General features: G+C 51.2%; 4 protein-coding genes across 4 annotated transcripts; 2 read left to right on the top strand and 2 right to left on the bottom strand.

The window, feature by feature from the left end:
- Nucleotides 1-2,139, bottom strand: BO85DRAFT_420295 (FMN-dependent alpha-hydroxy acid dehydrogenase). The gene is made up of 4 exons (XM_025657890.1): nucleotides 1,733-2,139; nucleotides 1,166-1,671; nucleotides 431-1,100; nucleotides 1-356 (listed from the first exon to the last, which is right to left on the bottom strand). The coding sequence occupies exons 1-4, from the start codon at nucleotides 1,863-1,865 to the stop codon at nucleotides 181-183; spliced, it is 1,485 nt and encodes a 494-aa protein (XP_025515851.1). The 5' UTR covers nucleotides 1,866-2,139; the 3' UTR covers nucleotides 1-180.
- Nucleotides 2,140-2,313: 174 nt separating this feature from the next.
- On the bottom strand, nucleotides 2,314-5,266 carry BO85DRAFT_449044 (putative protein kinase). The gene has a single exon (XM_025660075.1). The coding sequence runs from the start codon at nucleotides 4,875-4,877 to the stop codon at nucleotides 2,550-2,552; it is 2,328 nt and encodes a 775-aa protein (XP_025515850.1). The 5' UTR covers nucleotides 4,878-5,266; the 3' UTR covers nucleotides 2,314-2,549.
- A 1,233-nt stretch (nucleotides 5,267-6,499) lies between these two features.
- BO85DRAFT_459152 (deoxyribodipyrimidine photo-lyase PHR1) lies at nucleotides 6,500-8,421 on the top strand (the record flags this gene model as incomplete). The annotated part of the gene is made up of 2 exons (XM_025661631.1): nucleotides 6,500-7,815; nucleotides 7,878-8,421. The coding sequence occupies 2 exons, from the start codon at nucleotides 6,500-6,502 to the stop codon at nucleotides 8,419-8,421; spliced, it is 1,860 nt and encodes a 619-aa protein (XP_025515849.1).
- A 1,440-nt stretch (nucleotides 8,422-9,861) lies between these two features.
- BO85DRAFT_468572 (C6 transcription factor) lies at nucleotides 9,862-13,145 on the top strand. The gene is made up of 3 exons (XM_025662274.1): nucleotides 9,862-10,016; nucleotides 10,091-11,379; nucleotides 11,432-13,145. Exons 2-3 carry the CDS (start codon nucleotides 10,148-10,150, stop codon nucleotides 12,696-12,698), a joined length of 2,499 nt encoding a protein of 832 aa, XP_025515848.1. The 5' UTR covers nucleotides 9,862-10,016; nucleotides 10,091-10,147; the 3' UTR covers nucleotides 12,699-13,145.
- Nucleotides 13,146-13,459: the final 314 nt, after the last annotated feature.

Raw genomic sequence — 13,459 nt, 5'->3', positions numbered from 1 at the left:
TTTTTTTTTTTTTTTTTTTTTTTTTTTTCTATTGAATCTTCAGACGCAAGCTACCCATTCAGGATTCCTGACGTTCCGTGGCTTGGGATGGTGATACTCTGCGACTAATTAAGCGGCACTGATGCGTTTCTGTATTTACCAAACTGTCTAAAAGCTTATGGCTAACACTCATCATTGGTATCATAGCTTGGGTCCGATTGGACGTCGTCCTTTGGCTACCATTTGTGCGTATGGATGGCTGGCTGAGCTGGGGACCAGGTGATCTATATCTCCGGTGTTGACTAGGTGGGGTCCAGCTTCGTTGAGGCTAGTGATGCCTACATTGCGCATAGCTGTCTCGAGCTCGTCTCTCATGACTGGTGGTGAGAGTTGTTAGCAAGCAGAAATTGGCCCAGTGTAGGAAAAGGAGCTGGATAAAGAGCACACTTACTGTCAATCAAATGTTCCACACCCTCCTGTCCATAGTTAGTTGCAAACAGCATGCTGCGTCCCATTCCAACCGCTGTTGCGCCCAGACACACGGCTTTGAGAATGTCAGTTCCCCGCCGAATACCACCATCGACGTAAATTTCCATCCGATCGAAGATCTCCGGGCACCGCTTCTGTAGCTCTAATAAAGTGACAATGGAGGGTGGGCTAGTGTCGAGATTCCGCCCGCCATGGTTGCTCAACAGGATGCCGTCGAGCCCGGCTTCCATAGCAAGGATCGCATCATCAGCGGACATCACACCTTTCAGGCATACGGGCAAATGTGTATGCTGTCGCACCCACGCCATATCCTCCCAGGTCAGTCCGGCATCAATGAAACCTGCCATTACTCGTCCCAGACCGCCACCTTTCTTGTCATTCTTTGCTTTGGATGGCGCCATCGGGACCGATAATGTTTCGTCGGCTTTTACGCGCTCATCTGCCTCCCGCTTCCCAGGCCAGGCGGCATCCACCGTGATGAAGATAGCTTTGACGTTGGGATTGGTGGAGCATTGGCGAAGGAGAGCAGCGGACTTTGCACGATCGCGGTTCACGTATAGCTGAAAGAACATATTAACCGATGGTGCAGCACTGCGCAGCTCATCGAGGGGATAGGAGGAATTATTGGAGACCTATATAGGAGTTTAATATGGAAAAGCAGTGATGGCAATATTGAGGGGGAAAATTACGAGCATACCCCTTGGAAGATGCCTTTGTTCTCACAAGCTTTTGCAATTCCCAACTCGCCGTCTGGATGGATGAGCTTCGCCATTGCTGCCGGGCTAACGAAGAGCGGAAGCTCGGTATTGATGCCAAGCAGGTTGGTCTTTGTGTCGACTGATCGCACATTTCTTAGTATTCTCGGTCGCAGCCATATACGATCAAAGCACAGCTTGTTCGCATCCCGGGTAATCAGGTCTGTCGAAGCACTGGAATAGAACGCCCATGTTTTCTTACTGGCTGTCTTCGATGCGACCAGCTCAAAATCATGGGAATTTATCAGGGTGTCTAGCGGTGGCTTTTCATTCTCCAGAAGCAAGGGCGGGCTCTGAGTGGGCGGTTGCTTCAACCAGTCCTCATTGATTGTCGCTTCATCCAGCACTCCCATATTTCGCTCTGGTGATAGGTGTGTCTTTATGACACTGGGAGCATGAACTTCAGAGTAAGCTTTGGTGGCATCGCGTCCGGCGTACTTCAGGATAACTTGAGTTGACGTGTCAGTCTCGATTTCTAGTTGTCGTAAACCTTGACGCCGAGATCTTACTTGACGATCCTCCCGGATGCTCTTCCAGGAAATCCGTCACATCCCACACCTGGTTGTCTACCACAATCCAGCAGTCGTCGGGCGTCTTGTGCTCAGAAATATGCTGTGCAGACAACTGCCTCTCCCTCGCCATCTTGTCCGATGGAGCTAGTAGGATGCTATGGAAGCCTGCAGTTGATCCGATGTTATGCTGAATCTCACCACTCAGACAATGGCGGTCAATGGAAATCGGAGATGCGTAGGGTAGAAGGTCGTGCACAAGGAAGACACTCGCAAGGGATTGAATGGGTGAAGAATTGGATATGGCTGAGATATATACCGCCGTTGTATGGACGGAAAGCGCCCGCGGTCGGGGAACTGATCGCCCGCGTGCTTCGGCATATCATCGTTGCGGGGTGACGCGGTAGCCACACAGTCATGAATTGAAGAGATGTAACTGCTCGGTCTGCAACCCCCGCAAATTGGCGGCGGTGGAGAAGGGGCTCGGGCTGGTCGGAGCATCGCCGAGGCCCTGCTGGTTGTGGCGGTCGGGGAGTTCGCCGCTGTCTACGTTGTACAGAATAGTCCCGCAACATTCAATAGCCTGTGTAACAACATGCAGGGAAATGCTATCAATCTAATTCGGCACATCGCTATGCTTACCTCTAGATAATTTACATGATCCCTTCTCCTTGCCAACACTAATCGTCACCCATTTCCAGTTCTCCAGTATGTTCTTGACCATGTGCACGTCGCCAATCCCAATCAATCGATCCATCGATCACTTCTCTACCTTGACACATTCCAACTCTCGGAAGTCATGCTACAGACCACTGGTCTAGCTTAGGTCCTGCACCTCGGAAAGAAGCTTCTCCAAATACTTCTTAATCTGCGGGGAGCGCCAGCGCTGTTGCGGATCTGGCTCAAGCATGCCCTTTATGCACGTCATTACATACTCAGCTACTGACGTTCCACCAGCAAGGGTCATGGAGCCCATGTGAAGCTTGTGTGAGAAGTCTTCGGGGAAGATAGGTCCGGTTGAAGTTTGCCCGGGTGGTCCTCGGGTGAGCCCGGTGAGAACGAGCTGGCGCTCCATCTTAGTATTGAGTGGATAAACCAGTTCAAACAAAATAACACCCAGCGCGTATACATCAAGGGTCTCGTCAATGACGTATAGGGATGCTGGTTTGCCGTGCTGGCGTGGCCGTTCTGCCATTCCTGCCTTGCTGGCGTGGAAAGGTGGGCGGTAGAATTCGGTTCCCACGACGGTGTGGATCTCTGCCTCTTGTGGCTGTGTCGAAGAACCATCTGGAGGGCGATCGTTGATGTGCGAGATGTCTGCGACGAGACCGAAATCACCGATACGAGGATGGCAATATCTATGAATCGGTCCATGCGCGCTTGCACAGGGAGAACATCCATCCAATTGCTTCTTGTCCGGAGCACAAAGGAAGATATTAGCTGGCTTCAGATCGCGGTGCACAATGTCCTTGGAATGCAAATAATCAACACCGGATATTATGTCCAGCATTAGCTTTAGAGAAGGCACCAGATGATAGCAGTGGCGCCGTGGGAGCGTTTTGTCGTGCTCCGTATTTGTGCTTGGTTGTGAGTTGAGGTAAGAGCTCAGCGAGATCGGATGTAACGACATTTGTATATGCAGAACAACAGCGGGCAGTTGAGCTGCGCTTCGGTATCGGCGCTGAATTTGTAGCTTGGATGGATCTTCGCTGAGGCCATCCGTGAAAATATCATCATCGGTCCCACCAAAGGTAGACAGCGGGTCTTGCGAGGCGAGGCTGAAGTTGCGCGGGATGGTCTCTACCTCATCATCTTCCCCGGTGCCATGTGTAGTGGATGCCTTTGATGTGTGGGTGCCCACACTGGAGTGGCTCTGACGGCGATGATATGCACTGCAGCCCTTTGACTCAGGATCCAATTGTAATGAATGCTGTGATACATCCGAAGTTTCTGACTGTTCGAAAACGATCCCGAAGCTTTTACTGTCTGTCATTCCCATGCTATAAGTGCGGCTTTGCATCTGCGCAGAATTGATGTCTTCAGACTCCTCGTGCAGCGAAGTAGCGTAACCGGAAATGGGAGATCGTTCCACCCAGGCGCCATAGTATCGAACGACATTGGTATGCTCGAGTCGAGCGAGTGTTCTAATCTCCTTCATGATTTTTTCCAGCTGATTCTGACTGCCACATTGTAGCTGCTGAAGTCGTCGCTGGCTGAGAGGAATCTTCTTGATTGCGTAGTCCTGGTCGTCTATGTGATTTTTGACGTGGTATACTTCGCCAAAGGAGCCACGGCCCAGAACTTTGACCTCAGAAAACTCCATAGTGTAACGGGACAAATGACTGCTTGGCGGTTGTGGTTTGGGCTGAAGCAGAGGCAAGCCAACTGTCGAGCTTCCTGGAAGATGTGTTGACGAATTAAGCAAAGCTGTAAGGTCGAATGGAAAGTTTCGTGAGGCAGGGACGTTTTCATGGCCAAGTAATTGCTTTTGGCCGGCTGGCAGTCCAACACCACTAGGTCCGGGGTGTATCATGTTCAAACTTGGGTTGGTCGGCCACGGCTGAAGAGCTTTACTTTGCTCTAAGCCCGGGCCTGCATCGTTTGCTGCTATGATTCCAGATGGCTGTCCACCGATGTCGTCGAGTTTGAGTTTGTCTAGCATAGACATGCCCAACATATCAAGGTTGTCGCGATAATACTGTCTTGTTGCCCCCCATTCATCTCCTTCAATACCCTGAGAAACCGCGCCTACTGAGGATAGGAATGCAGACTTGTGAGTGTACAACTGGTTCCCGAGATATCGCACTTCAGGCGAGTCACGCGTGTACTGTCCATTGGCGCCCGCCTGTTTGTTTAGGATGTCTGCCGCCCGGGTAAGGCAGTAGAATTCGAGAAGGGCAGCCGTCACCATGTTTGAATGGCCCTTTGTATCACCCCCCAGCACCTTGCCGGAATCAGCCTCATGGTCTCGATGGGCATTGTCCTGCAGAAGGCGAGATTCATCAATGCCATTTTCCTTATTCTGCTGTGTACCTTGGGCGAGCACGCAATCTTTCGTAGAGATATCATGTTGACTTGCGTCCGAGGACGCGTCCGAAGACGAATCTGAGGATGATACCTCTCCAGGGGGCCTGAACATTGACATGGCAGGTATGACTGCTGTGAATAATATCCTCCGGAGATAACGATTGGGTGTTCGGAGATAATTATCGGAGTTAAAGCCAGAACAGGCCCAAGCAGAAGAGGAATAGCGCAGCCATCTACGTGCTAGTAGTCACAGGCACAAGTGCAAGCGAGACAAATACTGGGCCGAATGCAAACAATGCAGCTGTTGGATATACAGTGATTTGTATTCACTGGCTTGTTAAACACCAGCTGTGGAGTAGAAAGTGCAAGGCAAGAAGATGCCACGGATGCTTTTTGAATTTGGTTGACGTGGTCCGCTTTGGGGGGGGATAGCTCAGAGTCTCCCTCATTCAGCCTCTTTCCATCAGATTCCAAACCGTCTTGCCATTGGCAGGGCGTGCATCAAGGGCAGCACAATCAAGACATTTATTCGTGATTGTACAGTAGATGTCACGTAAGATAGTGGTGCAAAATTGCACTAACTAAGTAGTTAGAACATCATCACCAATGACTTGTTGACTGCTGTTCAGAAAGGAGTCATCCACTCTTTGGATAAATTCTTCATTTCGCCGTGCTTGGCGGGGGAAACTCACGGAAAGTCAAAAAGTCACAACACCGGCTGCCTGGTGGCCTCAGGCATCAATAACCACACTTGCCTTCTCCTGCCTGCCTCTTCGGGTAGTTCCCACAGATTGCAAAGGTCCTCCGTATACTTCGGTGCCTCTCCCAATATTATCCATCCAATGGCATATGACACATGGCACTATGCAATGCCATTTTCACTTTCCTGTCGGAGTGAAGCTTCTTAGTTATCAATGAAGAATCCTTTCCTACACTTGAACCGTTCATATTTGCATTCTCCTCGAGATGCCCTTGTATCGGCAGGGAATACTACTCGAACCCAACACCCCGTCTATGAACTGCTATAGACACCAAAGGCAAGGTTATGAGATTCACATACAGTTTCATGAAAATGCGAACCCACCAATTACCTTTGAGGTCAAGTTGTAATTAATCTGTGCATCGCTGCATATGGACCTTGAGCCACTTAGTCGCAGAGGTCCGTTGAAAGGTAATACAATATCTCCTTCTATACAGAGATACTGATTAACCTAGTATGAGCATCGTTATCATATCGTGGAGTGGGGCAATGGCTCGGCTTCTGTCCAAACACTCCCGTTCCCAGACGACCTAAAGACGACTTGCTCACTATATTGAACAAGCCAGACCCCATTTTACAGATCCACCCAGTCCTGTCGAAAGATGATTGACACACGAGCGTGCGGTCACCTGCTTGTTTGCCTAACTGAAATGTTGAAACGCGCAGCATAGTGCATGACTGCCTCTGTCTAGGAACATTATAACCAGCAATAGAGTAGGCCATGTCGCGCAAGGACTCTTTCACTCAAAGTCCAAACTTAACAGACTCCTTGCAAGAATAGGCAAAAGTTAGCCTATAATATTCAAAGCACTGTCAGCAACACCTAGAACAGGTCCCAGCGCAGGGATGTTGTTTGGTTGAGATAACCTCCCGGGTATTGACGTCAGCGTCCCTGGCGCGGTCCAGATCCTCGATCGATCTGACCCCAGAGCTCAACGAAACCCAGCCTTTCCCATTGCTCTGCGAAAATCAAGCGCGCTATGATTTTCCGGAGTTTGCGCGTCCGGTCACTTGTCAATACCCAACAATACCTCACCTACAGAACAGTATCTCTGCAACGCGCCTTCAAAGCGCTAATGAGCGACATGCCTCCAAAAAAGCGCAAGTCATCAAGCACTTCTGCCATTAATGGTGCCTCATCAGACACAAATAAACGCGGAAAGCCCGATCTTACGCGTCCGCATCCCCATGCCAAAGATACAGAAGACTTTGGCATCGTCCTGCGTGACTTCTATCCCCCTGAGATGTGCAACGAGCGGTGCGAGGCTTACAATAACGGAACGCTGGAACGACCCATCGAATCCCTACAGAGGGCATACGAAGACACGTTCGATGAACGTCAGAAAATCGAGCCCAAGACAGCCGTCGTTCACTGGTTCAAAACAGATCTTCGACTACATGACAATCGCGGCCTCCAAATGGCATATCAGGTTGCGCGAGAACACAACCTGCCTCTCATCGGCTTGTATATTCTCTCTCCGGAGGATCTGACAGCTCATTTGTCGAGCGCTCCTCGTGTGGATCTGACGTTACGAACATTAGAATTGTTGCGGCGAGACTTGAATGAGCTGGATATTCCTTTGTATATGGAGACGCAGGAAAGGAGGAAGGATATTCCTCAAAGGATTATAGATTTATGCCAGGAATGGGGTGCAAGTCACCTCTTTGCAAACCTGGAGTATGAAGTCGATGAATTGCGCCGCGAGGCGAAATTAGTACGACTGTGCGCAAGAAACGACATACGATTTGAAGCAGCACATGATACATGCGTTGTCACTCCGGGCAAGCTGGTCACCCAACAGGGGAAACAGTATGCAGTCTATAGCCCGTGGTTTCGCTCCTGGTGTGCCTTCCTTAATGAGAATCCAGAATACCTTGAGGTTGCGGATGAGCCGGGGTCGAACCCCGGCGATGCACGCAAGTACTTCAAGACCCTCTTTGACTGCGAGGTGCCTGTTGCACCGGAGAACAAGCGGCTCACTGAGGAAGAAAAGACAAGATTCAGGGAATTGTATCCGGAGGGCGAGCATGAGGCACTCCGTAGGCTGGAGGCGTTTCTGGAGGACAAGGCAAACGACTATGATGACTTGCGAAACTCACTCGCGGGGCGGAATACATCCGTGCTAAGCCCTTATTTCGCGTCTGGGGCACTTAGCGCACGAACAGCTGTTTTTGAGGCCCGTAAAAAGAACAAAGGCCAATTGAGTATGAACCAGACTGGATATGCATCGTGGATTAGCGAGGTTGCTTGGCGAGATTTCTATAAGCATGTCCTGGTTCATTGGCCATTCATATGGTGTGTTTTCTCCATATTTGCTGAGTATCTGTATATCCACACTGACCACCATCATCTTCCAGTATGAACAAGTGCTTCAAACCTGAATTTACAAATTTAGCGTGGTCTTATAACATAGATCACTTCAATGCTTGGTGCGAGGGCAAAACTGGCTATCCCATCGTCGACGCCGCCATGCGCCAAATGAACCACGCCGCCTGGATGCATAATCGCACGCGCATGGTCGTTTCATCATTTCTTTCGAAAGACCTTCTGGTAGATTGGCGTGCAGGGGAACGATATTTCATGGAACACCTGATAGACGGGGACTTCGCCTCGAACCACGGCGGCTGGGGTTTCGGTTCTAGTACTGGGGTTGATCCCCAGCCATATTTCCGGATCTTTAATCCTCTACGCCAGAGTGAGCGGTTTGATCCAGAAGGCGAGTATATTCGTCACTGGGTGCCGGAACTACGTGCGGTTGAGGGCGCGGCGGTTCATGACCCATATGGCCGAGGAGCTGGGGATATTGCTGAGAGGAATGGTTATCCAAGGCCGATAGTGGATCATTCTCAGAGTCGAGATCGTGCGTTAGAGAATTATAAGAAGGTTGCCCAGGGCCGCTGACGACCTGTTCATGGTGTGCAAGCGGGGAGGGGGGCGCCTAAATCTACTCTGGAGCGTACGTGTTGAGCCTGATCTGTAATAATATGACCATGTTTTCTGTCAATCAACAGTATAGCTCAGCTTTTGCTTATCACAAGCTTCAAAATTAGTCAATATACTAAGTAGGAAAGCTTTCCGGTATTTTCTTCATGAATAGAGTCGTCATCTTCAGCCTTCTCCAAGCCGGATAAGGAGCGTAAGGAGTATGGCAGACATCCTTCCTCCCAATAGGAGAATAGTCTTACCAGCATTATTGTTCGTGACCCGTGTCCATTTCGAGCAAATGATCGACCCTGCAAGAACTCATAATAGTTTCTTACTATCGCTCACTGCGATTATCGGACTTGATTGGATCTGGTTAGAGCCCAGCAAAGTAGGAGCATCAGATTTCGTGTCTACTTGGAGCTAACGCTAGATCCTAGAGAGCCAGCGGTTGGAGAAGATTTGAACCGCGCCTTCTTCGAAAATTCCAGTCTTTTGGGAGATCAGGTGATCGAGTCACGTCCTTTGTCTCGTTTGTTCGCATCAACCAAAAGGTCGTCTTCCCCATCTCTGAGTTCCCCCTGGCATGCTTCCTCGAGTTACTCTCTTTACTACCACGTCCTTCGGTCGACCATGTCCTGGTTGACATATTGGATGTGGTCTCTACAAGCCTTTCCTACTGTGGGCACCGGTCAGATAGATCGATCAAACTATTGCGTACTAAATATATAACGAGACCCGGCTGACCGTTGAGAAAGCAGTGGCAGTGACAAAAATTAAGTTTGTTGATGACGACGAGTTCCCATCGTATCTGCTACAATGTCTTACTTCTCACCTACCAAACAGGCAGTGGGCGAGGCCGATCTCCGAGACGCGGATTACTAGGGTCAGACAGCTGGGGTACACATGCAGATGCGGATGCAGCTGCAGGAACCTAGTCGCTTATACTGACTCGATGGTACGATGCTAGCCACTAGACCGCCGCGTTCAACTTCAATTGAAGTTTGTGCTGACTTCGGCTACATGGACGGTCCGCTAGGGATTTCTGTGGTGAATTTTGTTGGTAATAGCGGGAGCAATATATTATCAGTTTGGTACTAGCCTTGGCAACGTGCCAGCTGTCCGACCATTGGCATTTTGATTTCGCAAGGAAGCGACTTCATAGCGTCCACCCCAAACAGAGAGTACTAGAGGTACTACTTCGATTAGGCACACCCCACCGCGGCCTATTAGTGACAAACCAGAGTTTGCCACCAGGGCAGTGAACCCTGGAGAGCTCTCCATGTGTAGCCCGGCTCTGGATTAGGGCCCTTTTTTAGCGCGTGCGGAGTCCAGCCCCGACGGTTTCCCCGCGATGGATCGCTTCTGCTCTGCCCGGCCTGTTTTGCGCTCTGCCACTCAGCTCCCTTCTTCCTCCATGGAAAAGTCCTCTCCTCTGCTCTACGGGTTTCTATCCGCATTGCGTCTTGTCACCGGCGCATCCCAGAAGGCTTAGCTGTCGTCGTGGATACGTATGTCAAGCCAGTTACTCATCAACAACTGCCTCGGTCTCTTTCCCCGCTTGTAATTGCCTGGTAAGGGCTAAGGACCGGTTCTTTCGCTCCTTTCGTCTTGGCCGGTTGCTGACTTCTCAACCCCATTCTTTCAGACTGCGATTCTTTTGCATACCCTCATATACCTCTGGAATCGCCAATGTCGGCCTGAAATGGATACTGCCCAGTCGGGGGACGCCCAGGCATCCAGCGTTCCAGCAGCCACCGAAGAACCAACCGGCGGAGCCTCAACAAAACGTCGTTGGAGAAGGAATCGGATAGCTTGCGACTCCTGCCATTCGCGTCGCGTGCGGTGCGATCGAGCCTTTCCCTGCTCGCGCTGCCTTCGCAGTGAAATCCGATGCGAGTTCACTCGCGAACGACGCAAGCGAGGACGCATTGCGCGATCCCGACTGGTAGAGCCCAATGCTGCCACTGAAAAGCCGACCAAACCTGTGGAGTCCCAAGCCGCAGCACCGGCACCTGCGGAAGCAGGATCTGGTCCGGTTCCAAATGGCTCTCCCTCTACGACTTTTCGCCATAGATCGCCAGCGACAAATGATGTGACGGTGTCAGCCCCAAGCATTGACGAGCGGCGCTCTCAGGCGGATGTGTCACTTCCTCCGAGGAAGTCAGGGCATACAGTTAATGCGACAGAGGAATGGCTAGCAGGCACGCATGTCTCTCCAGGTTCCTATGAGCCCTTGGCAGGCATCGGCCCTGGGGAAGGCCCTTTTCCTCGAATCTTTGATATCTGGAATGGGGTTGACCTGGCCGGTTACAGTGATCCAGCATCTCAGGGTTCCAAGATAACCGGCCTTGGACAGACACCAGCACCGTCGGCAACAATCCTAAAATATCCAGTACTCCAGCCAGTAATGCCATATTTGGAGTCGAGCTTGCCTCGAAAGCTAGTATACGATCTTCTCGACCTGTACTTCACAAGCGCATTCTCCACGCATATGCATCCCGTGTGTCATCACATTCACTGCTATGTTCTACGAAAGGCATCATTTCTGAGCCGGGAAGCCCCTCGGCCTAGCAGCCCTGCACTTCTGGCCAGCATGCTTTGGGTGGCAGCGTTAGATGACCGTGCGTTTGCTTTGCCGATATCTCCTCCCCAGAGGAAGAAGATATGTCAATTCTTATGTGCTCTAACGTTACGGCTCTTGCGACCGTTGGTTCACGTGTCATTCAAAGAGCAAGAGGGCGCCGCGGCGAGCGACCCACTTCATGCTGCGATCGGTCAGGACGGTCCCCCTACAACGGTGCACCACCCATTTGAAGCCGGTGGTGATGATCGGGGGCTGGTCGGCCCTGCAGGATCATTGGACGATGTCATCACATACATCCATGTGGCATCCATTATCTCTTCAAGCGAACAAAAGGCCGCCAGCATGCGATGGTTCGTTTTATTCAAGTAACCCGAAGCGAGCAAGGAAGCTAACCAATCTTAGGTGGCATGCCGCCTTTACTCTTGCACGGGAACTGAAGCTCAATCAGGAGATCGAGGTGATGCCTAGTGAGGAGAATCACCCAGAGGGCTCGAGCCCGTCATTTGATTATTCACTTGCGGGATGGAGTGGCGTTGACACGGGCCCCTTTTTCGATTATTCAAACCCTGCTCGGCCAAGCTTGAATTGCGTATGCGACCGTGGCCACGAATTGCGTGGCGCTATTACCGAAGAGCACCGTGAAGAGCGTCGTCGGACATGGTGGCTTCTCTACATCATGGACCGTCACCTCGCTCTCTGCTACAATCGCCCCCTTGCTCTACTCGACGCTGAAAGCGAGGATCTTTTATTGCCGCTGGACGAAGGGTCATGGCAGTCTGGGAACATCCACAGCAATAGTCCCAAACCGGATGGACCACAGTGCCCGCTGTCAGGCGAGAAGAACAAACGCCGGGTTTTCCCCAATTTTATTTGCCATGACCACTCTATCTTCGGCTTCTTCCTGCCTCTCATGACCATTACTGGCGAATTAATCGACTTAAACCAAGCTCGTAACCATCCGATGCTTGGAGCACGCTTGAATGGAAAGGACGCCTGGGATGCGCACGTCGGTGAAGTGCTGCGCCAGCTTGAGCTTTACAAGGCTAGTCTCACAACGTTTGCTGCCACTGCGTCGGATCCCGATGCGCCCTTATCCAGTGCCTTTCCCCCTAAACCCGATCAACAACCAGTCGAACCCTCACTCGCCCAGGCTTATTCATGGCATACTCAAACGGTCATCTCGTATGCATCTTATCTTGTGCATGTGCTACATATTCTTCTTGTCGGGAAATGGGATCCTGTATCGTTGATCGAAGATAAGGACTTCTGGACTTCATCCCCCGCGTTCGCCTCGACCATCTCTCACGCCCTTGATGCGGCAGACTCGGTGGACCATATCCTACGTTATGACCCGGATATCAGTTTTATGCCGTATTTCTTCGGCATTCAATTACTTCAAGGAAGCTTTCTTCTCTTGCTGATTGTGGAGCGGCTGCAGAAAGAAGCGGGGGAGGGTATTCTGAATGCGTGCGAGGTGATGATCCGAGCGACCGAGTCCTGTGTGGTGACGTTGAACACTGAATACCAACGAAACTTTCGACAGGTCATGCGGAGCGCCGTTGCGCAGGCGCGTGGGCGCCCTGTCAATCACAGCGAGATCCGACATCGTCGCAAGGCCGTCTTAGCACTCTACCGGTGGACCCAAAAGGGCACTGGGTTGGCTCTTTAGATTTAGAGTTTCTCACAGCGCCGATGCCCATTTCAGCGCACGGTTGCATCGGCTCCGCATCCGCAGGCCATCGGCTGGAGAGAGCTTAAATCATCTCCCGCCAGGGCATGCTTGGTTCTAGGCCAGTCGCAGAGACTGGCATATGCAGGCACAGTATCCCCTCCCTCTCGGTTGATTACCTTGCCTGAATCGGGCTCGCTCCAGCTCGCCTCTATGGCTCATTGCCCCGTGCCTGCATCTGCCGGACCTTACCCCGGCATTGGCAATTGATCGCAACGGCTGCTGCTATCAGCCCAAAGTACCTCGTAGTATTTATTATTTGTCTTGGATACTGCTCTCCGATGTTACCCTGTACATATACGAGCATTTATGCTGATTTTGGTGTCTCTGGCTTGTTTGTTCTGACTCGCGGGTTACAATCTACCAAACGGTTTTTTCTTTTTCTGGACACCACCTCCCAAATGCCAGGCCCCTTTCCTCCTAACAAAGCAAACATCGCTTCCAGGCATAAACCCGTCGCTAAAGTCGGGCATCGCATGATTCTGCACTTGGTGCAAGGACCGGGGTTGTTGGGCGGCCCCTTCCCCTTACCCCAGATTTGACGAACGGGCCGTTGCTCGCTCGGTCCGAACCTGGGTCTTTCGGTTAAATTCCCAAAAAACCGAAGCCGTTGCGGGGAGAAAAGCCATTGCATTGGGAATCGAACCAACAGGCGCTCAGCTTTAACAGCCTTTAATTCCCGTAGTTCGGCAGGCCGGGGA

This window comes from Aspergillus piperis, assembly GCF_003184755.1.
Source record: "Aspergillus piperis CBS 112811 unplaced genomic scaffold BO85scaffold_8, whole genome shotgun sequence".
Lineage (NCBI taxonomy): Eukaryota > Fungi > Ascomycota > Eurotiomycetes > Eurotiales > Aspergillaceae > Aspergillus > Aspergillus piperis.
Note: the sequence above shows the minus strand (reverse complement) of the source record. Positions and strands in the feature narration are given on the sequence as shown.

Bases quoted from the DNA above. Each gene is read 5' to 3' on its own strand.
- BO85DRAFT_420295 (XM_025657890.1), bottom strand. From the start codon at position 1,865: ATGGCGAGGGAGAGGCAGTTGTCTGCACAGCATATTTCTGAGCACAAG. The intron at 1,672-1,732 runs GTAAGATCTCGG...CGTCAACTCAAG, and splicing joins GCATCCGGGAGGATCGTCAA to TTATCCTGAAGTACGCCGGA. The intron at 1,101-1,165 runs GTATGCTCGTAA...ACTCCTATATAG, and splicing joins ACAAAGGCATCTTCCAAGGG to GTCTCCAATAATTCCTCCTA.
- BO85DRAFT_449044 (XM_025660075.1), bottom strand. From the start codon at position 4,877: ATGTCAATGTTCAGGCCCCCTGGAGAGGTATCATCCTCAGATTCGTCT.
- BO85DRAFT_468572 (XM_025662274.1), top strand. From the start codon at position 10,148: ATGGATACTGCCCAGTCGGGGGACGCCCAGGCATCCAGCGTTCCAGCA. The intron at 11,380-11,431 runs GTTCGTTTTATT...AACCAATCTTAG, and splicing joins AAGGCCGCCAGCATGCGATG to GTGGCATGCCGCCTTTACTC.